The following is a 24,845-nucleotide window of genomic DNA, read 5'->3' on the forward strand; positions in this document are numbered from 1 at the left end:
TGCTGCTGTGCCCTTGACCAAGGCTGAGCAGCTGTGTAGTTGGTGTGTATGTGCATGCAGCACTGGTGTGGCACTAAGGTCTTCTCCTGTCAGGAAAAAAGGTTCTGTTCACGTACCATCTTCTTTTTTTTAATGTTTGATTACTGAAAAAAATGGTTTTATTTCTGTTTATGTGAAGCCAAATAGAATATGGGTCCTGAGCACTGTGGGGCACTGTGTGTCACTTTCACAGTCTGAATTCAAAGCCTTAAAAGGCTCTTAGGATGACTTTGGCTGTTGTAGACTTTTACACCAGCCTGTGAATTTATCTGCCCCTACTTAGCTGGGAGGGCTTGACTGAGTGTAAGTCACTGACCTACCCTTCCCCAGCCATAATGATTATCATTGCTGAAACACCACTGTGCTTTAGAAAACACCACTCTTTGTCTAACTACAGTCATGAAGTTGGTTTTCCACAGGAAGCAGTAAATAAAATTGTGGTATTGAAGAATAACTTCTCTGATGTACTTTTCTTGCAGGTGTGATGCAAGCACCAGCTCTTTAAATCTCCTGTTTTCCTTTGGGCTTGAACTTGGCTCTTCTTTGCAGCTGAACACTGTTTGTTTTCTTTCCCTTTTAAGGTGGCATGCAAGATTACAACTATGTCTGGGGACAATGTTTTGAAATTACATTGGAGCTGTCATGCTGTAAATACCCTCCAGAAGACCAGCTGGAAAAATTCTGGAGAGACAACAAAGTTGCTCTGATCGAATATATAAAACAAGTCCATCTAGGTGGGTGTGCAGAGGGGGAAGGGAGCTAAAGCTGAGGCCAGGCAAGGCTGGAGGGCAGGGTAGGAACTCTTCAGCAGCCTGGCTCAGTGTCAGAGCTCACAGGTGGGGAGTTCTGGTGTAAATATGGGAGTTGTGGCTTCTGGAGAACAAGAGCTGCAAGGCCAGGGATGGGTAAGGGAGGAAAGCTTGGAGCTGTGTCAGGTGTGGGGGGATGGACACTAAGGGAGTGGCTTTAAAGAGGCTTGAATTGTGCTGTGGTGGGAGCAAGGGACAGGCCCCTGGGGCTGTCTTACTGTGCACCCCTCAAGGTGTCCACTTTCCTGAGCAGCTGTTTATTTTGGAATTCTCTGAACATGTGTGTTCATGTGCACAATGTTTCTATTGCTTACCTTGCTTTTTTTTTTTTTTTTCTGCCCAGAGTGATGTCTGACTGCTGTCTTATCTTTGCTTAGTGCCAGTGCTGCCTTGCAATTGGTCTGTGAGAACTTAGGGAAACTGCTTTATAAGCAGACATTGTTGGTATTCTGCCATTGGGAAGTGCTTGATGAGAGGCTGATTTATTTTAAATAAAAAAGATAATTTAAAAAAACAAGCAAACAAAAAATAGCCCAACCTAAAACCAGCATTGAAGATGGAATCCCTTCAGTACAAGACACATACAATAAGTGGGTATGATGCTTTCAGCAGATGAGAGGTAGAAGCAGGGATTAGAATGGTGCTTTCTAACTTAATGTGAGGGTAAACTATTAACAATAACAATAAAAAAGTATTTTCTATTTTAATTCCCTTCAGAAGGACCTTCAGAAGGACAGGAGTGACTGGATGATGTTATTAGATGAGCTTGAAATCACTGAAATAGCCTTTGAGTGCACCCAGCAGCAAGCAGCCTGACTCTCTGGGAAGAGGAAGCTCACCTCAGTGCTGTGATCTTTCTGTCCTCTCCCTTTTTCATAGGTGTCAAAGGCCAAGTTACTGATAAGAATGGGAATCCTATTCCCAATGCCATCGTGGAAGCCCAAGGAAGGCGTCACATCTGCCCCTACCGAACCAATGAACAAGGGGAGTATTATCTCCTCCTTTTGCCTGGGACTTATGTGATCAATGTAAGTACCTTCCAAAATTCCTCTTTCTTACTGCATGGAGTCCCTGAGCACGGTGAGACTGCATCCTGACAGACCAATGAGCTGAACTTGAGCAGGTCCTATCTGTGAGGACTCTTTAAGAGCTTTAAAAGAAAATAGTATTTTCATAGAATCATAGAATTAGCCGGGTTGGAAGGGACCTCAGAGATCATCAAGTCCAACCCTTGATCCACTACCACTGCAGTTACCAGACCATGGCACTGAGTGCCACATCCAGTCTCTTTTTAAATATCTCCAGGGACGGAGAATCCACCACCTCACCGGGGCAGCCCATTCCAATGCTTGATCACCCTCTCCGTAAAGAAATTCTTTCTAATGTCCAACCTAAATCTCCCCTGGCACAACTTGAGACCGTGCCCTCTTGTCTTGCTGAGAGTTGCCTGGGAAAAGAGACCAACCCCCCCCTGGCTCCAACCTCCTTTCAGGGAGTTGTAGAGAGTGATGAGGTCTCCCCTGAGCCTCCTCTTCTCCAGGCCGAACACCCCCAGCTCCCTCAGCCTCTCCTCATAGGATCTGTGCTCGAGTCCCTTCACCAGCCTGGTTGCCCTCCTTTGGACCTGCTCCAGGACCTCGATATCCTTCCTGAACTGAGGGGCCCAGAACTGGACACAGTACTCGAGGTGTGGCCTCACCAGTGCTGAGTACAGGGGCAGAATCACTTCCTTGGACCTGCTGGCCACGCTGTTCCTGATACAGGCCAGGATGCCATTGGCCTTCTTGGCCACCTGGGCACACTGCTGGCTCATGTTCAGCTTCCTGTCAATCCAGACTCCCAGGTCCCTTTCTGCCTGGCTGCTCTCAGCCACTCTGTGCCCAGCCTGGAGCTCCCCATGGGGTTGTTGTGGCCACAGTGCAGGACCCGGCACTTGGCCGTGTTGAACCTCATCCCTTTTAACACAGGAGGCAGCAGAAGTGGGGGGTTTTTGCTGCAGTAAGATCTGCAGCCCTCAGAATGTCTGGAGATAAGCACTCATCTGATCTGGGGGGTGGAGCCAGCGGGGATGAGTGTCTGGACCACAGTGACACCAGCTTGAGGTGTTGGAAACAAACAGCAGAGCTCTTGAAGGGTGAGGAGGTGGAGGCTGTAGCCCCAGGCAGCTTCGGGCTGACACCTCCACCGGGGACAGTTATTTCCTTGGGTCAAAGTGGCTCCTCTGTGCAGGCTGTCAGTAGCTGGTGCTAGAGAACACCCACCAGCCTACACTCTGCCAGCTACTAGCCAAGGGCTTATGCTCAAGCATAACTGCAGGATTCCCTCTCTGGTACAGCATGTCATGCACCCCCACGATAAATTTCTATCATCTCAGTTATTTAGGGGTGGTCTTATTGCTGTAATGTAAAAAACTTCTACTCTTTTTTAATTCTGTGTTCTCAAACTTAAATGTTTAGGACACTTTCCTATACATTGAGAGTGAAAATAAGCACATTAGGTAACGATTGCTTTCACAACTGAACTCAGCATTTCAAACCAAGTGAAAAATCTTTCATGTTTGTACCCAGGCTACTGTCCCAGGATATAAATCGATGCTGAAGACAGTGCAGATCTCGGACAACACTGGGAACTTCAGTGCTTTGAAACAAGACTTTTCTTTCTCAGAAGTCTCTGTCAGGCCAACATCTTTTTCATGTCCCAAAATTCCCCTCTACCAACATCTCCAGTGGACTTCAGCTGCAGTAAAACCAACTCTACACATACTGGTTTTAATGACCTTTGTGCTTGTCATTGTCAAATAAAGGCAGGAATGACACGAGATGGCAAGGCACAATCTTCCTGCACAAATGTGGCTCTTCAGGCAAGGTATTGTCTGTGCAAAAGAATGTATGTTTTTATAAACCAGATTCTCTGATTTACAATTATCTTTATTGTATTTTGTAAAATACTGGGTTGACAATCAAATGGTTAATTATAATATTGTATTTTTCTACCTAAGCACGTTACCCTAGAGAAACTCTGTACAGCCTGTGGAGGTAACTAGAGCATTTTGATGCAGAAAGTACAAATACGTTCTGAAGAACTTGAGTTCAGAACCATCTAGGACTTTACTGCAAATGTTTGATGCAAACTCAGGTTCCTCCTTGAACAAACAGCTCACCTGCCACTCAACTGTAAGCCATTAGCACAGTACTAATTTTTCATAATAAAGCCACTGCTATGAATGAGGAATCACTTTTTTTTTTTTTTAAATGTATGTTGTTACCTGGACAGATGAAAGGACTGGAGGCTGAAATAAGGTAATGACCAATAACACAGACACAGTGTAAGACAAGAAGATGGAAATGAAGTATAATTATGTACCCAAGGGCCATGTTGCTGGAAGCTTGATGATAACCTGTGCCCTCAGGCAGGAGAGAGGAACCCAGGCCTCTGAAAACTGTGTTCCTCTAAGGCAGAGCTATTAAAAACAAGGTGGAAACAGTCACTGACAGCTTCTTACCTTTGCTGTGGTCCATTTTTTACTCAGTTTGGTTTGGAACAGAACTGAGTACAATTCAGAAGTTTATCTGAACAGTTTTAGCAACGGCTTTGGAGTGTTCAGGGGTGTTTCACAGCCCTGTGGCTGCAGGGCTTGGGCCATGTCTGGCAGATGTGCCCACAGCTGGCAGGCACAGGCCAGGCCCTGTCTCAGGAGGATGGAGTGGTGAGGGCTGAGCTCCCTGCCTGCCCCTGGCATGGGCAGGGACCCCGTACCTGGCCAGCTCTGAGCCATTTTCAGGGCCCTGTGAAGCTGTCCTGTAAACACAAAATTGAGCAACCAGATCCAGTTGGTGCCATCTCCTCTGTTCATTTAGAAACTTAGCTGCCAGTAATTCTCCAGAATAATTGCCAAAGTAACCAGGAAATATTGTATCTGTGGGAACACAAATCTTTTCCTCTATGCAGTAAATAAAAAGGGGCCAGAATGCTGGTGATTTCTTGATGCAGTTTGTTTTAAATGTAGCACCCTTAGTGACAGAATACTCCTGCCTGTACCCAGTGTCTTGCCCAGCCCAGGGGTAGATGCTGTGCAGCCTCTGAAGCTGGAACACTGGAACAGAAATGCCCATGGGGAATGAGGGCTGCATGTGCAAGAGCCTCTTTTTTTAATGCTTCCATCATGGGTGTTTGAATTTTCTACCTTTTTCTCCTCCTCTTGAAATGCGGATTGCTTACTGGTCAGGAGTAAATAATTATCTACTAATGACTTCACACATATTTGGTTCCTATTCTGCCACTTAGACCAAGGAGAATTGGAGACCCCTTAAGTTTAAAAATCCCCCCAAAAGCACAAACTCTGTGAGAAGCCAGGGGCTCAGCAGCTGAGTGAGGGCAGAAAGATCCTGAATGCCACTTCAAAAGAATTAAAAATCTGTATGAAAACCAAGTAGCAGAACTTCTACCATGTCATTGACATGAAAAAGGAGCACCAAGGAATATATATAAACAGAACTTTATTTAAAGCTTTTAAATGGACCATATGATTTAGTTTCCTCAGGAAAGGAACAAAAATGAAAACCAAAAGACAAACACAATACACATGAAAATTCTTGTCATAAATGGATCTCTACTCTGTGCGATCTGAGTGGATATTCATAGTTTTCTGGTTACTGACTGTATGTTAATTGGGTATCTATAATGTACACACCATGACAAGCTCTTGAAAGCGTGTGCATCTAGGAGCAGTTGCACAATTGCATAGTTAAATTCACTATAAGCCAGTCTGTTTTATAGTCATTCCAGCTGCGTGTAGTCAAAGACTCTGCTTTTGGAAAAGCTATTTGGTATTTCAGGTATTATGTCCCTGTCATGTTTCCAGGCCATGGAAGCTCGAAAACATGAACTGTTCTTTAAAAGTCAGGCTGTTAAGTTAAAGCACCACCTACTCAAAAGGGGAGACACCACCTTTTAAACTATCACCAACAAATTCTACATGTAAAATACACATGTGTGCACACACACACAAACACACTACAGAGAAGAATTCACTTGAAGCTTTGAGTGCATCAGTGCTAAATAAAAATAATTTTCATCTTCAGTAAGTGCAATCCATCATTCAGATATCTTATGCTGATGTTTTGGGGAGCTGTTTTTCTTTTTGCTTTACGTTGCTTTTGCAACCTTTAAATGACAAAGTCACTGAGGCTCAGGGCCTGCTCCGGGTATGGCTCAGCTGGGCCAGCAGGGAAGGGGATGCACTGGCCCAGGGGAGGTGGATGCAGAGCAGGGCAGGGGGTGCAGTACCAGCACAACCACGCTGCACCACGCACTTTATGGAGTTCGTGGGCCACCCGACAGCCACCCACAGCCTGCACCCCCCTGCTGGCCAACACAGCTCAGGAGGTGCAGGTGTCCAGCGCCCTTTGCTGCAGGGAAGCACCACAGCAGCACATGTCCCTCCTTGGGCCCCAAGATGCCAAACACAAGGTGCCATCTTCCTGGTGTAACAGCTCACACACCCCCAGCTACATTTGGCAAGTTAACACACAAATTAAGTTGCTTTAGCATTATAAACACTTACTTTCAAAGTTATGTCCTCCTAAAACAACAGCAGCTTATATTAAGATGGGGAGGAAGTTCTTCACCCCTATATTAATCTTATTTATCCATTTCAGCTTATTCAGTTTCATTATGCTTCTAATAAATTTTCTAAACACTCTTTCATAGAACACAATTATTTGACATGACTGTTCTTGCTGATGCTTTCTGTAAGAATGAGGAATTGTTTTTCCCTCACACAAGTCTTTTAAGGAGAAAAATTTGCCCCAGGTCTTGCCTGTGACTTCATACCCACACAGACAGTTCAGAGATGGTGAGAGTCAAACAAATTTACAACAAACAAAATTCAATAATAAAGCTGCACCACACTGTTAGAATAAATATGGGTTTTTTCTTTACATAAATCAATTTTGTAGAATTTTTACTCCACCCTTTCTCCCCGTGGGATCGCTAGTACCACTAAATCAATATTCAAAGGGTGCTGGCTCAACAAAAAAAAACAATCTTTGCACGGGCAATCTTCAATATCATCAGCAATCCAGCTACTGCTGTTTCATCTGTGCAAGTTTTTTAAAGGACAAAAGCAGCAGACTTCATAACTAGTAAATCATAAGTGAAGATGCCGCATTAAAGGTTCTCAAATATCTTCATCCCTTCCAGCCTTTTTGAGAGATTTCAGGCACTGGAATTAAGCAAATTTTGCCACCTTCCTTGCATCCTTCACTTAGCACTTCCCCTCCCTGTTTCAAGAGTTGAATTTCAGTACTGATCAATAGCTACACAGTGAAAGAAGTCATATTTAATTAAAAAGTGAGTCTACTGTAAAAATAAATGCAAGCTCTTGTAGCATTTGTATATAACTATGGTCTACCTGAAGTGCATGAAGGAACAGACCAAGACAAGTACTGAACATTCTGTACTGCCACATTCTGTCACCACCTGGCCACCCCTCCCTTCAGCTGTCTTGGTCCCCTGTTCAAAGGTAAAAAACCAAGTCCCAGCCCTTGCAAACCAACCTTCACACCTCTCACCACACCTCCCAGGACATCCCCTCTGCTGCTACCAGCATAGCAAAGCAGTCAAGTTCTTGGCTCTTCAGAGACCCAAAAGTATCCCAAAGGAAAACAAATGCCATCAAATTGTTTTCACTCTGTTAACCAATGTTGTTCAGGTTCAATGCAGAAATTATTTTAGGGGAAGGAAAAATGAAAACAGAGCCACAATTCTTCCTATACCCCTCTTAACCCGAAAAAAACCTGAATGTTTGTATTTTAATGCTACAGTTTCTTCAGTATTATCGTGACTGTGATTCACTAAGTATGTGCATTTATCTATCTACACACGTACCAACAGACTAATTCAATAAATTAAACTCAAAACACTTAATTGTAAGCAGATATTTACAAACTGCAATAAATTAAAATGTGTACGATCTTAAATAAGGACACCTTAGAGACCTCACCAAGCAAAACCAATTGTCAGCTTCTGTAACAAAACGTTGCTGACTTTTGTGCCTTTATCCAAGGCCAGAATCACATTTCCAGCCCAGAACAAAGAGGCTGATGAACACCAGCCCAGTCACCACCGACTGCATCCATACCCAGCCTGGATCAGGGCCACGTGTGGAGGCAGAGCCAAAGATTTCAGCCTTTTGGAGTGAAGATCCACCCTGGGCTGGGGCCAGGGATGCAGTGTTGGGGTCACAGAATCACACACACCCCCCAACCCCAGGCATTTGCCCAACAGCATCTCCTACAGGAACTGGGACAGACACGGATACACATCACTCCCTTATCTGTAAGGCATGCTTTGGGTATAAAAAAAAAAATAACAACAAAAAAAAAACCCCAACAAAACACAACCCAAACACTCCAAACCCTAAAGTTATACTAAAAGTTATTAAGAACAACATTAAGCCAAATAAATGTAATTCAAAACAAAGATTCGCTCTGATTCAGTAGGGCCATAGATTCAGAAACCCTAATTACCCATTTCCTCAGCACTGTATGGAGTGGAGGGTATTTCCAGGGCTGTTTCACCACATGCTAGCAGGGAAGAACAATTTTATATCATGGAAGGGAAAATTAATTATATTGTATGGTCTTGGTTTCTCTTTTGCTAAAGCAGAAAACATTAAAGAGATGAAAATGGCTTTGAAAAAAAATCCCAAAGCTGAGCAATTGAGAGCAGCAAGGATCATTGCTCTGACCGTACCTGCCTTTTAGAGAGAGCACAAGTTGTTTTTTTCTAAATACTGAGATCACTTAAGAGAATGCCACTAGTGGGATGGCACAATTTGTTCCAGCAAGAACTCCAAGAAAAACTGTTCCCTCACCACTGCAGCTGCACAGCCCCTCACAGTGACTGCAGAGAAGCCTGGAGACATGGGAGATGATGTAATGGACAAAGCTTTTTAAGCAGCACCCATGCTATCAAATGCTCCTCCTGAACAGACAGCTCCACAATCCTGTCAGCTGCACATTCCAGACTACAATTTGGTTCTGACTTGCACGTGCAATGGAAGAGCCTTCGCTGCATTTATCAAATCAAAATTAAGAAAAATAAATAGGAGGCAGGATGAATTGGAAGCATCCCTACTTAAACATTTTAAATATCTGCCCATACGAGTCCTCCATCTCAAGATGAAGGAGTAGCAAATCCCACAAAACCCATGGAAGGATTCTGCTGGCCAAAGAACTTCAAGAACTTCCAGCTACCTGCTGCTGCTAATTGTAAGAGGCAAGATATTTTCAAGAATTTGAACAAACACGCAGAGCTGGGTTTTACACTTTCTTTAGTTAAAACTGATTAGGGTAAGACTTCAGAGGTACTGGTATCTTTTTGTAGTATTTTTCAAAAATTAGCTCAAATGTACAAACAAAACATGACTGATCCTGGTACCTCAATCTTTACTCAAGAAGGTACTTCTGTGTAGGCAAGACACAGCCAAGGGTTTTCCAAGTCTCTCCTGTGCAGCTTTACATCCTTTCCCTTGGTACTTCCTTGCCTTCCAGGCATCTGCATCCCTGGTTTACAGACAGCTGATACCAGAGTATTTCAGCTCCAACATGAAGGCAACTATAGCAGTAAAAGCCTCTGTGCTAGCACACAGGCATCCTTCTGTACTGGTGGTGTTAAGAAGTGGTTAACCTTAGCCTGCAGGATGGCAGCACAGCACAGTTCCTGCATTTAGGCTACATCACCATTCTTGGCACTCCCCTGGCTACATATCTGCCATTTCTCTATTGGGCAGGAGATCAGCAACTACCTGTAAAATTAAAAAGGTGATAAAACCAGAGTTCATCTTGTAATCTAGTTTTCCAAAGCAATAAATATAACTCACTGGTACAGGAACTCCCTATCTGAAAAGCCACTCAGGTGAGTTATTTAACTCTATTCTGAAGATACCTAAGCTTACAAAAATACACTCATGCTGCCTCTTCTGAACTCACCATGGGACTGAGTCAGTGGACTTTAATAAAAAACCTGATTTGTTTCACATAGTTTTTGACACTACAGTAAGGAGACAAGAGCTAAAACCAGTAAGGTCCAATGAAGCCACTTCAGAGCTGGCCTTACACCTTGCAACAGATTTTCAGAATTCTCGTGATACTGAGAAAAACAGCCTAAGTTTGACAGACTACGGAGTGTAAAGACTGTCTGTGTGAACTAGAACTACGCTGCTTATTTGATTTCTGCAGGTGGAGGTGGACTTTTTTTCACATTTTTTGTCAAGAGAGTATAGTAATCCAGCTGCACACAAAGTCAAAAAAAGTCTGCACAAGTCAAAACCAAGCGCAGGAAAAAAATAAGATTGTGCCCTAATGTTGCCTGAAGTGCCATTACATAGCATCTCCTTCATTTATCTCTTCTGTTCAAGTGGTTTCTCATGCTGCTAAAATGATAGTGTAGTAAAAGCCAATTTGCCAGGACCTCTGAGAGATAACTAAGACTGAACTCAGACCAATGACTTCTACAGACAAACACAGCCCTGAAGTTTACAAAACACACTATGACAGTAAAACACACAATATGCTTTTCTATTTTCAAAACCTAAAATGAATTGTTATTGCATCTTCCCCCACTTCCTGGTAAGATCTCCTCCACAACTGGATTATTTGGACGAATTTAAGTTTTGGAAATGAGGGAGACAAGACTCTATTTTTTATTTTATTAACTCATTGAGAGGGTTCTGATTGAGCCTGGTATCATCACCAGGCAACAAGATACTGGAATCTGTAGAATCTTGTATCTTCTTAAGAGGAGGAACTTCCATGAACAAACTCATCAACATGTCTCTCCTCTTGTAATCCTTGAATTTGGGTTTTAATGTATTTCACCAATAAAACAAATGACACTAACTTGTATAGAACATAAAACCCCCAGAGTGGCAGGTAGTTCACAGGAATTAATTCTTTCTGTCAGGAGGGATTTAAAAATCTTCAAATTTACTTATGAAATTGGCTCAACCTTTTAAGAACTCCTGTGCATTTATACCAGCAGTTACTTTTCACACCATATGTGAGGAGTCCCAAAATACTCATTTTCCAACAAGCATACAAAAATAAGTTTCTTACTCTCTTAACCAGTTTATGAAGTTCCTTTTGCTGCTTTCCAGTCAACATCCATCTAACTAAAATAAGTTAGTACAATCATTTGTATGGGCTGTCTGCACACTGGGCAGGGTTTGTTCCTCTTCTTAAGCTTTCTTGCACACGTAAAACATGACATGAGATGTCCCGTTTTGCCATGTACTATGCAGCCATTTTTAGGCCTGCTCTGACAAATGACACAGGGTTCTATGCTGGTAACTGGCAGACTGGATTCCATGCTTTCCTCTTTGTCTTGCATTTCTCTCTTCTCAGGTTCCTTATAGTCTTCCTGACTGCTAAAAAACATGCTGCTTGATGTTGATGGCTGGGAAAAATCTTCACTTTCCTGCGATTCAGAAATTTGTACTGCTTTATCCTCATTCTCCTCCACAGCTGGTTCTTTATCATCACTCGTTTTCCCTTTCTTGCAGTCAGGAACATCAAAACCTTCTTCAGACTCTAGAGGGACGGAATTTTCTAATTTGCTCTTTTCCAATTTATCACTCTTTTCCAATTTATCACTCTCTTCCAATTTATCACTCTTTTCTTCTGGAAGCCAGTCCTCACGAAGGGCCCAGCATCTGTGGCAATGTCGTGGAAGTGGAGGATTCATTTCACTACACTGGGGACACTTCCAATAATCCTTTAGTGAATTAAAGATTGGAACAGCTTAAGCTACTTGGAATGCATACAACTGAAATAAACAACACGTTACTGCCAAGATAATAGCTACACTGAGCTATCAGCTTGTTTATAACTTAAGAATTCCATTCAGTGTTTGGCCCCATTTTATGGTTCTAAATTAAAATACTCTTGAATTCAAAAGGACTCTCTAATTTTCTTTCTTTTTGCAGAAGTTTTGTGAAATAAAAATAGAGGTTGAGCAATAACGAGTTAGTATTTTTTAAGCAAAACTGAAGAAACCAAGCCAAAAAAGTCTTCAGAGAGCTCATGAAAAACTTCTGATTAAATGGTCACTATTTTCAACAACAGACTTTTGAAAAATAAACTATTAAAGACTGAAGAGACACTTAACCTCAGGGATGCTAAGCTGCTGCTGTGCAAAACGGCCGGGAGAGGGCACTCTGACACAGTAGTTCTACAGAGTAGAAAGACGGCTATTTATAAAAAAAGGGGCAGTGTCACAGTCTTCAGGGATTACTCCATACGCTAGGCTGGAAATAAGCCACTATCCCATTAAAAATACACTTCATTTTTAAGACCCTTCTTAGAAATAATGGATGCCACAGAGAGAATAAAAACAAATAAACAAAAAAACCTATTTAGAGATTCAAAGCACTTTTTGTTTGAGTCCTGAATAACATCTGTGACATCAAAAGCTTAGAAGACCAATTCCTAAAAATAAGAGAGACATTTTTCCATACATAAACAGTGCTATGTTTTGAAATGGTGGCTAGCCCTGTGTTTTACACACACACAGGGGAGTCCCTCAGTCCTACAGAGCATCAAGGGACTGGAACATTTCAGACAGTTTTGGGCAACAGCTTTATACAAGCTTCAACTGAAAAAAGCAAACTTAAAAAAAAGGATACACTGGATTTTAACTCTAGTGTGTGATTTTTTTGCATATACCTACATACTTTGCCTCAAACTCCTGAATTTTTTCTCACACTTCAATGCTCTCACAGAATTTGGAAAAAGCCTTAAAATCCTTTGATTTTACAGTACTGGCCTGAAAACAAGTTTGCCTTTTTATCTGTAAGATACAGATTATTTCATGCAGGTTGGGCAATAAAACTACATACTACGATTTACAGGAATAGTTTTTTAAATATACACACCTCGAGATTCGGTTTGGGGTTTTTTTTTTTGCATTTTGTGCAAAAAGTCAAACTTTTGCTCCAAATAATTTTGTTTCCTTAAGTGAAACAAAGCTAGTGTATGGTTATTTTTAATGTATTAGGTATCTTTCTAATTAAAAATAAATCACTGTTTAATAATTGCTTGTTCAATCATTAAAGTATTGTCTTGAAATCTTCACGCATACAAGAAAAACCTGATTTAATTCTTAAAAAAATCACTAGTAGCAACAGTATTCACCTACACCCCTTGATCTACTCTGTCAGATCACCCAAGTCATGATGCTTTGCCAGTCAAGTTCTTACTCACAGCTAGAGAAATCTCTGGATCTTCATCAAATGAATCAGCATCACTATCTTCATCCTGGTAAAACGTCAGCTGATATACCTGGTTTAAATTAAAAAGTATTGATGTAGCTGGGTTCTGGTATGCAGTTGAAAAATCTGCTAAATTTTTAACCTGACAGACTTTTAATCAAATGTAGTTAAGTAGTGCATATAAGTGACTTCCAGTTAGCAAGTAACTTCACAAAATTCAATGACTGTTTTTTTTTTTGGGTTTCTTCTTTTAAAACAGGGGAGATCCTTCCCCTCCGTTCAGAGCACTACTGAGGCCACACTTGGAGCACTGAGTTCAGGTCTGAACTCCCCAATAGATGAAAGAGATGGAGCTACTGCATGGAGTCCAGCAAAGGGCCCCCGAGATAATGAAGGGATTGGAGGAGCTCTCATAGAAGGCAGGCTGAGAGCTGGGATCATTCAGCTTGGAGAAGGCTCAGGGCAGTTTTATCAGCGCATAAATAACCTGAAAGGAGGGTGTAAAGAAGATGGAGCCAGGCTCTTTTCACTGGTGTCCAAGGACAGGACAAGAGGCAACTGGCACCTATTAATACACAAGAGGTTCTGTCTGAACACCAGAAGATGAGCAACTGGCACAAGCTGCCCTGAGAAACTGTGGAGCCTCTAGCCTTAAAGATACTCCCAGGTCATCTGGACATGGCCTTGGGCAAGCAGTTCTGCCTGAGCAATGGAGGGTGAATAAGATCACCTTAAAAGGCTGCTTCCAACCTCAACCATTCTCAATTTTCAACACTGCTACTGGGTGCAGGAGCACACCTCAAGTCCTTTTTTCCTACAAATCACCATTTATCTCATGTGCAACTAGCACAACTATCATGTATGCAAATGATTCAGAAATACCCCTTTGCAAAGAGTTACGCTGTTCAGTTATCAAAGCTCAAAATGTATTTCTGTAACTAAAACACGTAGAAATTAAGTTTCATGTATACATGTTGCCATTGACTCCAACAGATGAGACTTTTCTAGACTGCTGAGAGCAGATTTTTGCTCCCAGAGAATCCCTTTCAGAGCCTGGGGAAAGCCTTACCACCATTCCAGCTACTGCCTGGTGGGCCTATAAATGGTGACCCAACTGCACAGGCATGTCATTTGATGTCATGAACTACTGGGTGTGGTTTGTGACACAGTTCTGAAATACATCTGTAGAGCTACTTCTTGTTGGGATCTCAACATTAAATATTCCTGTAAGGGTAAGTTTCCTTACCCTCTCCCACTGCTTCCCCAAATACATACCTCATCATCTTCATCTGTGAGTTCCTGTCCTTCTTCATTATGGCTGTAATCTTCTGAATAAATAGACTCAACTTCAAATTCTACACTGAACTGGTCTGAAACAGAACTGTGGTCAAACCAATCAGAGTTTTCACTTAACGAACTGGCATCAAGATCCTGGAAAAAAAAAAGAAAAAAGTACATGTTCAACCTCACCAGTCCAAATCCATAACCATAATTGTTAGATAGCTCATAAGATAAAACTGACCTACTCAAGTTTAATAGCTTTGGAGAAAACAAGATCAGCTGCTGCTAGACAGAACATCTTCTACAGACAAGTTAATTATAGATAGGTAAAAATAAGCTAGCTCTGTGAAAAATATTATCTCTTTAATAAGAGGCTGAAGTCAACCTACAGACAACTTGAAGAAGACTGCAGCTACTATTGCACAAAGGCTTTCCTAAAAAGTCAAAGAACAGACACAGGAACATGCTGTTGCTTGGCTGTTGCCATTAATTACCCTCCTCTCAGCAGCTCTGTTAACCTCAATTTGAGACAGCAGGAAATTATAAAACAACAAGAGTGAAGATGCAATATTAGTAAATGAATAAAATATAAAAAAGCAAAGGCCTGGAAAATTAATACAGTGTCTTTATTATCAGGGCACTGTTACCTACGCTCACCAAAGCCATACCAGAACTAACAAGTATTCTGAAATTATGGAAAATCTGTGACTGCTTTTTTTGAAATTCTAAGAAAGACTTATTTTAAAACACCAAAATACATCTGGCATTTTTTTCAGTACTGTGCCACCAATCAGTAAGAACATGTTTTTTAAAGAATATTCAAAGTTACTATTTTTAAGAATTTTACTTCAGCTTTGTCAGCAGATCTACATAAGACCCCACTCCACTCACACACCAGCTTTTCTTTCAGCCTCCTTCCCTTCCTCAGACAGCACTGAAGTCACAGCTGCTTTCAATTAAGCGCACGATCTTTTAAGATGCATATTTGCATTTGTGGTATCTGCAAAATTTATACCACAAAAAAAAAATAAAAAAAAAATAGAACTTGACTTACAGGAATGGAAAGAGAATCTGATGAATCACTGCTATTGCTTCTTTCACGGCACAGACCACTGACTACACACCAGGAGAGGCTTTCATCAAACGTCAACGAAATGCTGTCCGACTTGTGTCGTTTTCTTCTGTCACTATGCAGATCATCTGAAGAATTTTCTTCTGGGCACATTCAAGAATTTTTATTACTCCAAAAACTTCTACGCAATGTGCAGTTTTGAATATTCTAACAAAACTTTAAATATAATTTACTTGAACAGGAATTTAATAAAAACTAAGTCATTCAGTATTATCTTACGAGGAAAAAAGGTACCAAAAGCTTATTTAAAAAAGAAACAGTAATACTGAGAAACATGAGAAGTGTGAAACGTTCTTGAAACCAGTATTTCAGGGACTGGCTTTCCCCACTTTCCCCATCTGCCATTCTAAATGGCAGTCTAAATATGCAGGGGGGGGAAAAAAAAAAAAAAAAAAAAAAAAAAAAAAAAAAAAAAAAAAAAAAAAATATCACATAATTGCAAATCTGGAAGCTTTTTATTCCACACATGGCACATTAAACCTCTCCCAAACTTAAGAAGTTAGGATCTTAAATGCCCTAGCTCCCTCTACAGTCAGTAGAAGAAAGGCACTTCCAGAGGGCTTCCGAGTCCATCCCAGAATTTGCTGGGAAACAGAGCAGCTAGGTCCCAGGTTACATGCATACAAAGGACCACGTGCTAAGCACGACAAGGTCAGGTTCAAGTTTCAGACACTTCAACAAACTCATCAGTTAATTGTTGCACTATATGTAATTGTATTTACTCAACAGGACTTTTGTAATAAGCCGTTACGACTTTCACCACACATCAGCAAGAATATTTTCAGTGCATACTATGTAAAAATAGAACCCTGAAAGCATTGGTTTAAGCTGTGCTTGTTATACACGTTTGGTTTGAAAGCAAAAAGACAATGCTTTTTAAATACATGTTTTAAAACAACCACCTACAACAGCCTAATTAGCAGGGGGACAGCATTTTAGGAGGAGGTAAGTCAAAATTCAGCTCCACTGACTTTCAGAGTGATCACATAAATCACAGTTTCTATCACAGTGATAGAAACAATTTTATTGAAAAAGCCATTGCAAAGTCAATATGTAAGCACAGTGGAGTGAAAACACAGCTTGGAGGCCTCACAACTTGGCTCGAGAGACCTCAGTAAGAGTCTGCTGCCCCTCTACAGGTGCCTTTTGCACCCACCCTCTATTGCCCAGCGTCTCCCTTGCATTGCAAAACACACCCTGAGAATCCACGAGTCTTCCAGTCTTGAATCTTTCATTGTAAAAGAAAAGAGAACAAAACACTTGTACATACTTTGAGACTTCTCTTATTTTCCCTTGGTGCTTCTTGGCTCAGCCCCTCTTTTCTTTTTTCGCCCTTAGAGCCCCACCAAATTTGGTGCCCCCAGGCCCAAGGGTTTGTCCATCGTTGTCCTCATTTAGTTGCCATGGCTCCATGCTGTACTGATACTGTATCACCACAAGGTGTCTACACACTATATAAGCGGCTCCAAAGGAGCCGCTACCATCCCATTTTAACAAGAATAGTGGTTTAAAAGGAAGATTTCCTATAAATTAGAAAAAAAGTGTATATAAAAACACTATATTAAAAGAACTTTTAAGGCTGTAACAAACTACTAAATGGATGCAAAGGCAACAGTTAATAATCAAACCTACAATAAGTAAGCACAACACAGGACCTTGTATGCTCTGGGTCATGCCTAAGTATTACAGGTTGTGATGTTTAACTGAGACTTTCCATCCTTTCACCAGTTTTTGTTACAACATTAGAAAGTTCTTTTAATTTAGTGCAAACCGCTCAGCAACGCAGCACAGTTTTTGGACTGACTAATGTAACAGTGGCCTATGATGAACACAAAAAAAATACTACACAAAAGCTGAGGAACTGGAAAATGTTCCCAAGTAGCTGAAGAAGAGGAAGTTCTATGCAGCAACAGGTTATCGCTGCCCAAGCAATTACAACCACCAAGTCATGTGGTAACACAAGGTAAGTGATGGAACAAACTCATTAAGAAATTGGACATATTAGCATTTTAAAAAGACTACAGAGAACACTTCCAATGAGAAATTTGAGTTATTCAGGTTTATGCTGACCAGCTTGTTATTTGCTGGTTATCAGAAGAAATATTCCACATTTTGAAAATAAATTTGCCAGTGACTATTGCAAAATCACAGTAGAGACAAATTGGAGATGATCAGGTCATGAGACTCCAGAAAGTGCTTAAGGAATGGCTAAGTACCTAAACAGATCAAGTGACTACCAGACCTTTTATGTCTTTGCCAGCAACAGAAATCCAATGAAAAGCAGCTTTAGAGAGCAAACAAAATGTAAAATGTTGTAGCTGTCTACAGAGGAAGTTGAAATTAATTTAGTTACATCAGCCTACTGTAAACAAAAGTGTTCTCATCATGTTATCACATATCATCATCATGTGTAGCAACACAAGTCCTGCTGAAGTGAACAAGTTTAACAGACCTGTGAAACAAGTTATTCCATCATCTTACTAACAGTTCTAGAGATCCAAACTGTAACATGATATTGGAGCAATGCAAGGAAATTCGTATTTCTTCCAGATTCATTTAGACATGCAGAGAAATGTGAACAGTATTTGTCATCATCTTTCAAAATCAGTCAGGCAAAAGAATATATTTTCTTTCCTAACAGAGTTCTGCATCATAAATCTGCACATACCAGATTCACTGTGTGTTCTCCTCCTAGAAGATGTAGCTGGTCGGGAAGTCACGTTTGATGAAGTCTGCTTCTCTTCTAATTCTTGCATGGATTCCTGGTTAACAGAAATACTGGGTAAGCCCAAGCATGAATATGCAGTAAAAGGCTAGAATCAACTAATTGCATCTAAACCATTAATACTGTAATGCAAAACTAACTAGAATTTACATCTCAGTTATACTTATTAAAAAAAACAAACAAAACAAAACACCTTTAGAACATTTTCTTCAAGTTGAAATCTGGCATCATCCTCGGGTGTGTCAGCAAGCCTGGAGTCTGAAACAAAACAAAACACCAAAACAAAAACAACAAAAAAAAATAAAACCACAACACAGCAGAAAGTCAATCTCTGGCTCAAAACCAGTAAAAAGCAATGAAGGCAAGTTAACATTGACAAAGTAAATTTTGAACTTACAACCCAGACATTTTGCAAGAATGGAATGCAGACATTCTGCAACAAGAGAATGCTTTTCAGGTGTGTACACTTTCCTGTAACATTACTGAAGTGGAAAAGCGTGGAGGAAGAAAAAAAATCTCAACAGCAGAGATGCTCAAAACTGTATTATAAAGGTCTTCAAATGAAAGCTATGCATTAGCTGGGATTCTGTAGATATTAAAAAACAGGCAGAAAATGTCTTACATTTCTTCCTCTCAACAGCACAATTTAATAGCCATCATCTTACAGAAAACTGAACTAAAAAGACATTTCATAGAAAAAAACAAACTATATGCCTACTACCATAGCGACCCTGAATTAATAAATTTCAATAAAAGAATGAGAGATAATTTTAGTTTGCAAGCATAACAATAAGGGATAATAAAGAGAGCATGTTTCCCATCTTCAGCAGCTGTTTTCTTTAGAAACAATCAGAAACAAAGGGTGTCCTAATATGAATTTAGAATCCAATTTACAAAATGGTTGCTATTGTTAAACTTCTGACTCACTCCTTGTATTAGCATCTTTATACTGCAGGAAAGATGAGTGTATGTAACAAGTCTCCATGTATGGAGTGGCTATACATCAAGTTACCAAATTTAAAGTACCCAGACCTTTTAAGAGGACTGAAGTATAGCTGCGGGTGACCAGTTCTAACTGTACTCCACATTTAGTTTTGAAAATTATAACAGAACACTGACAGAAAGAATAAAAAGCATATGCCCTGACTTCATTGTTGGTACAAGTTCAATAAGATTTTTTTTTATATAAAAACTTTTATATGTTGTTGAGGACTTTTTCTGGAAGAAATACAAGCTTATTACTTATTTTTAAATTTAGTCCTCTTTGTCTGCAGCTCTGATTCTGTCTGTTCTGGTTCTAATCTGATAAAGTTACCTAAATTCTGTTTAGACCTTTTTTCCTCCTCTAGAAGAAAACAGCGTTTGCTCTGATTCACTATTTTTGGTCACCCTGAGCAGCAGTGTGTAAAGCCAAATAGCTCACTATGGAGAGATTGATGTTACCACATCATTACATTCAAGCTGCATTAATTTAAGTTCTATTTTCTGTACTATTATTACCCACAAACAAAAAAATCCAAACTAGCTCACCTTGTTGATTGATTGCTAGCAGATTTCTGGAAATCATTGAATACAGTCTCCTTAGATGGGAGTAAAGAAAGAGATGCTGAAAGTTAGCTCCACATAGTTTCAAGAGAGACCTTACCATCTTTGAAGATGCAACGAGTTAAAAAGGCCATACGTAATATGTGCTCCATTATTTCACAACCAGACTCTCAGAAAAGAATCTCATTTTACCTGTGTTCTTTTACTGAAAAGCTCGTTACTTCAAATAAATCTCCCAGGAGATCATTTGCACAGTGAACAATATGTTGCTGTTTTTCATCATATAATTGTTTAGACATAATATATTGTCCAAGATAGAATATTACCTGTAAAAGAAATGATATACAGACATTAAATACTCAGGTTCTTCTTTCAAATTTAAGTGTGACAGAAAAGACATTAAATTCATTAGCATTTGGTCTTCTCACTCTGCTTGCCTAAAACTCCCTTTGAACTTTACTTTTTATCTATCCTTCCCCAAGGACACTTCTATTCTACTAAGCTGCAGATACTTTTGTTCAGATCTTGAGAAACTTGCTGAACACCACTTAACAAGTCAGCAGGAAAACAAAAACAATAACTTGCCTCAGTATCTTCTAGATAAGCTGTGAAATACACTTCCATTCACTCCAAACAAAAGAACAATCCATGTATATTCACTACAATCAACCTCTAGTGATTAAAAGTTCTCACCTCCTTCATAGTAAAAGTGTCTTTCTCTGCACCAGCTAACTTTAACAACTTCAAAAATAAAGGCTTTGGTTTAACCTGTGTAGAGAAGAAGAAAAATAGTATGTACTAATTATACACCAAACAAAATTCTACTGAGATATGTTGGTTTCATCCTTCTGTAGTAATCCAATATACAAACACACAACTACATTAATACCTCAAATCATGTTCAAGATTTTACTTTGTAAAGCTAAACTTAGAAGAAAATAACATGAATCAGATCATACTAAGCTTCTAATTTACTGTACTTATTAGCTCAGCCCCTTATCTTTCACTGGTGTGTATGCATTCCTCCAGTTGAGCTATAGGATTCATTTGGTAGTTCCAAGTTAAAGGGCTGGGTTCTGGGGAATTACCAAAGGCTTCAAGCATTCAGTCAGTACTGTGATCCCTTAAAGGACACAGAGGGAAGCAAAAGGACCTTTGCGACTGCCAGGTCCAGAGTGCAAGTCACAAGGTAAAATACTGGTCCACCTCTTTTCTCCTTTCTTCCTGTGACAGTTTCTGGGGCTCTGGTTTTGCATTTACCAAATGGTAACTGCTTTACCAAATGCTTTACCTCTGAAGACTTCTCTTATCTGGGATAAGCACACCCTGTTCTTTCCATTGTATTTCAGTCACACCTGCCTCCACAAAGGCTTCCCACCCACTGTACCAGCAGAGTTGAATCTGCTGTCTATGACAATTTCCTCCCCTCCTTTTTTTTTTTTTTCCTTCTGGCCAGAGGGGTGTTCTGATCCTATTCAGTGTATTGTTCCACAAACAGCTGTGCCAACACCAGTGCAGGAGATGAGAACAAATTGCAGGGGCTGTGCCAGCTGCAAGTAAGATACCTATAGAACCACTGACAGTTCCTGGTCCAGTATATTCCAGAACTGCCATTTCAACGATAGCTTAAACGTTCTAAAAACAGGCTAATATTTATCTATCTTAACATACTCCCTAAAAAAAATTAATTAAAAAAAATTATTAAAAGTAATATTTTATAGCAAATCCTCAATAAAATACCATGACACAATAAAAAAATCATTGAGAAGAATCAAGGGGTAGACCTTCCCTACATTCCTTTCAAAAATCTGCTAAAACCATCATTAAGTTTAGGCTTAGTTGCAAGAATCACACATTATGAAAACAATGTTAGATGTCTATTCACCCCTTTCTAAATGCTTAATTATTTAGAGCAGGAAGCATATATTACAGTTTCATACGGGAAGCAAAAAGTAATGTATTAAACTTATTATGACCGCTGAGCACAGGCACGCAAAGCACAGTTTCCCATCTCTGAATCTACAACTAGACCCATGGGTTCAGCTTCTTTTACTCCCCAGCTCTCTCTCCCTGACTTCTGCAAGTATAAGTTCTTCTGCCAGGCAGATCTGACAGCAGCCAGCAGCACCACGTTATGATGATAACTTAAAAAATTAAGAAGAAACCAATGGAAAAAAAAAATCAAACTTGAACAGTCTGCTGTTCTGTCGGGTTTTTTTTTGTTTGTTTGTTTGTTTTTAAGTTCTGGTTTCAGTATATACTTTTGCAAAGCCATAAACACGAAGGCATTTATTACAACTTATAAACTCCAATACAGAAAATGTCAAATTCGAAGACCTTCAGCTATAATGGCAAGATTAGTCAATGAACAGTGCAAGTTTCTCACTACACATTTTCCACAACTCTTCAGTTACGAACTGATGATTTTCACCTCGAAATACTTGCTATGATCAAACCGGACCATAAAATCCATGTTACTATAAGAAAGCAATATGACCATCAGAAGTCTCCAGGAGACAGCCTAGACCTAAACCATCACCCTCAACTCTCAATCAGGAACCATAAATAAATTCACAAAGTTCCCAGCGTTGCCCTATACGATTTCATTGCTCGCTGAGCAAAGCCGCCCTTCTGAATTAGCAGACAGAACTCTGCAAAAAGCATGAAAAACCCGCGCGTCCAACAGAGCTACTGACCAGCGCCTCTTGCTCCGATGCGGTGACAGAAGAGGCATCCGTAAGGGAGGACATCTTGGTATTGCACATTTGCCTGCAATTCAGGAGAGAACATCCTCAAAACGTGGAGCACGGCTACGCAACTCGGGTTCCCCCCCGGCACGGAGACGCCCCGAGGCGGGGGGGAGAGCGCTGCGCTCCGCAACCCCAGGGCCGCTGCCCTTATCCCGGCGGTGCCCACTCACCTCGTTGCCCTCGTCCAACCCACACGCCGGTCTCCGGCGGCGGGTGTCTGGACCGAATCGGGTTGGGCAGCGCCGGCCTGGGATTTATATAGCACTGCCAACAGGAGGCAAGTCGGGGCTTAGCTCCTCCGCCGGCCGTGGCTCGACATGCCCGAGCATGACCAGGAGCGGCGGCGCTGCCGAGTCACCACGGGGGGCGAACGGGCGGGGGCCGACGCTGACTCACCGGAGCCTCCAGAAGCTCCGGGGGTGCGGCGACGTGGAGGAACAACCCGTCCTCGGCGCCCCCGCCCTGCACCGCACCGCACCGCCCCGGCCTTGCTCTCCCCCCGCTTCCCCCCCCCGCAGACGAAATCCGCGGCGCTCGCCTCAGCGCCGGGCTCCCAGCGAGCGCCCCAGCGCCGCTCTGCAGCCGCCCCTCCCCCAGCACCCGGGCCGCCACGCACGAAAACCGAACCCCGAGCGACTCCTCCGTCCCTGCCCCCGAGCCAGCCAGGATCCCCACGCACCACTAAGCCGCGCCCGCTCCGCTTCCTGGCCCGCGGCGGGCGGAGGACCGGGGTGATGGTGGTGGTAGGGGCCGGGGGAGTGTGTGGGGAGAGCCCCTACCACGCCGCAGCGCGGTCCGTGCCCAGCGCCGCCATTTTGGCAGCCGCGCCGTGCGGGCCGTGGTTCCTCTCCCCAGCGCCCCCTAACGGTCCCGGGGCAACGGCCGCGCCGCGCGCCGGCAGGGGGGCAACGGCCGTTGGGGGCAGCGAGGGCAACGCCTGAGGGAGCGGCGGCTGCGGGCCCGGCCCGGCCCGGCCCTCCCGGGACGGTACCGAGGGACAGCCGGGGCCCGGCGGGAGGAACGGAGAAGCAGTGCCTGGACCGTGGGACACACAGGGTGAAGGCTCGGCAGCGGCAGGCGCTGTGAAACCCGCGCCGAGGGGCTGCGGGGAAGCAGGAGGCTTGGCCTGTGCATTGCAAGGGGCTTTTTCTGGTTTCGACTGTGGCTCTCCAATTCTTGCCCATCGTCGTCTTTACTCCGTCCTGACTGTGTTTACGGCCACTCCAGAAAAACTGTCGGGTGGCGGTAAACAAAACTTGTCGTGGCTTGTGGACGTGGAGCGTTGAGGAGACAGAGCTGGAAGAACAGGCCTTGCTGCTAACAACCTAAAACTCTATCAGTGTTCCCCTACAGCTCTTCATTTGTACTACAATTTCTTTTAAAAAGTATATAATTTTCCTTTAAAAACAAAACAAAACATCACCCTTCGGTTACAGGCAGATGTTGAAAATCTTTACTTCCCCTCAGACACATCCATCAGCTCTGAAGCGCAGCCCTGCCCGCACAGCCCAAGGACTTGCAGCCTCCCTTCCTCTGCCCCTTTCTCCCCTGCCCAAGCTTCCGAACAGCGGTTCTGAAACATCAGGCCTTGTTTGGGGATAAACAGCCCTAAGACATTTAAGACTTAATTTTGTCAGTTTATTTTGAGGTTAACAAAGTGCACATAAATTCAGGGACACGTTAACTCAAGTGTTAATTGCCTGGCCAATAGATAATGACATTTTTGGACACTAGTTTGATTTGCAGTACTCATTTGTGCCTTTTAAATTGTTTCTCAAACGGTGTTTAGGATAGAAAACTTCACATCTAAAGAGAACTGAAACGATCATCTCCCATTCCATAGTTTTAAATATCCTTTAAGTGTAGGGTATTTGGAAGTACATTTTTTTATATATTTTTTTATATTGATTACACTTAAACTAGAACTGGTTAGTGTTCAGTCTGACTCCCTTTTGTAATTCTCTTTTTTTTCTTTGCCCATGGTGACATTTTAAAATTCTATTTCAATGATGAAAAGATATGTGAGGAAACGAGCACTGCAGATAATGTTTACAGACACACTAGAGCAGAATGAGTGTAGCACTGATTTTCCATGGCAACTCACTTGTCCAAACAAGCAGTGGACAACTGCCTGGACTTGTCCATTGGTCAAATACAGATTGTCAGCAGCCATGGCACCTTGTAAAAATTCCAGGAGTGGTTTAAATCTAGATATTTGTGTGGTGATGGATTTTCAAGATGAGCTTGTTATCCCTCTGGAGCTTAAAGCTCAAGGTCTAGTGAGGGGCTTCAA

At 41.8% G+C, this 24,845-nt stretch overlaps 2 protein-coding genes across 5 annotated transcripts in view; one reads left to right on the forward strand and one right to left on the reverse strand.

The window, feature by feature from the left end:
• The window catches only part of CPM (carboxypeptidase M), a 36,606-nt gene extending 32,527 nt beyond the window's left edge, over positions 1 to 4,079 (forward strand). Inside the window, exons 7-9 of one of the 2 annotated variants that reach the window (XM_071733443.1) lie at positions 621 to 773; positions 1,728 to 1,876; positions 3,416 to 4,079. In XM_071733443.1, coding sequence (XP_071589544.1) covers positions 621 to 773; positions 1,728 to 1,876; positions 3,416 to 3,649 — 536 coding nt within the window. In that variant the 3' untranslated portion in view covers positions 3,650 to 4,079. The remainder of the gene's footprint in view (positions 1 to 620; positions 774 to 1,727; positions 1,877 to 3,415) is intronic. The other variant, XM_071733444.1, reaches the window with a different exon arrangement.
• Positions 4,080 to 5,327: 1,248 nt separating this feature from the next.
• On the reverse strand, positions 5,328 to 23,053 carry MDM2 (MDM2 proto-oncogene). 3 transcript variants are annotated; one of them, XM_071733441.1, is made up of 11 exons: positions 22,723 to 23,053; positions 22,499 to 22,571; positions 20,496 to 20,570; positions 19,995 to 20,128; positions 19,788 to 19,837; positions 18,451 to 18,515; positions 18,201 to 18,294; positions 15,455 to 15,612; positions 14,395 to 14,550; positions 13,112 to 13,189; positions 5,328 to 11,624 (listed from the first exon to the last, which is right to left on the reverse strand). In XM_071733441.1, the coding sequence occupies exons 2-11, from the start codon at positions 22,565 to 22,567 to the stop codon at positions 11,019 to 11,021; spliced, it is 1,485 nt and encodes a 494-aa protein (XP_071589542.1). In that variant the 5' UTR covers positions 22,568 to 22,571; positions 22,723 to 23,053; the 3' UTR covers positions 5,328 to 11,018. The 3 variants fall into 3 exon arrangements, with proteins under 3 accessions (XP_071589542.1, XP_071589541.1, XP_071589543.1); XM_071733440.1 differs by having other exon boundaries at positions 15,455 to 15,615; positions 22,723 to 23,002; XM_071733442.1 differs by lacking the exons at positions 19,995 to 20,128; positions 22,723 to 23,053 and having other exon boundaries at positions 15,455 to 15,615.
• Positions 23,054 to 24,845: the final 1,792 nt, after the last annotated feature.

The sequence above is a fragment of the Heliangelus exortis genome, chromosome 1 (assembly GCF_036169615.1).
Source record: "Heliangelus exortis chromosome 1, bHelExo1.hap1, whole genome shotgun sequence".
In the NCBI taxonomy this organism is placed as follows: Eukaryota; Metazoa; Chordata; class Aves; order Apodiformes; family Trochilidae; genus Heliangelus; species Heliangelus exortis.

Coding starts and splice junctions, on each gene's coding strand:
- MDM2 (XM_071733440.1), bottom strand. CDS start 22,567: ATGTGCAATACCAAGATGTCCTCCCTTACGGATGCCTCTTCTGTCACC. Junction 20,571..22,498: donor CATCGGAGCAAGAGGCGCTG/GTCAGTAGCTCT, acceptor TTCTCTACACAG/GTTAAACCAAAGCCTTTATT. Junction 18,516..19,787: donor GCTAGCAATCAATCAACAAG/GTGAGCTAGTTT, acceptor GTTTTGTTTCAG/ACTCCAGGCTTGCTGACACA.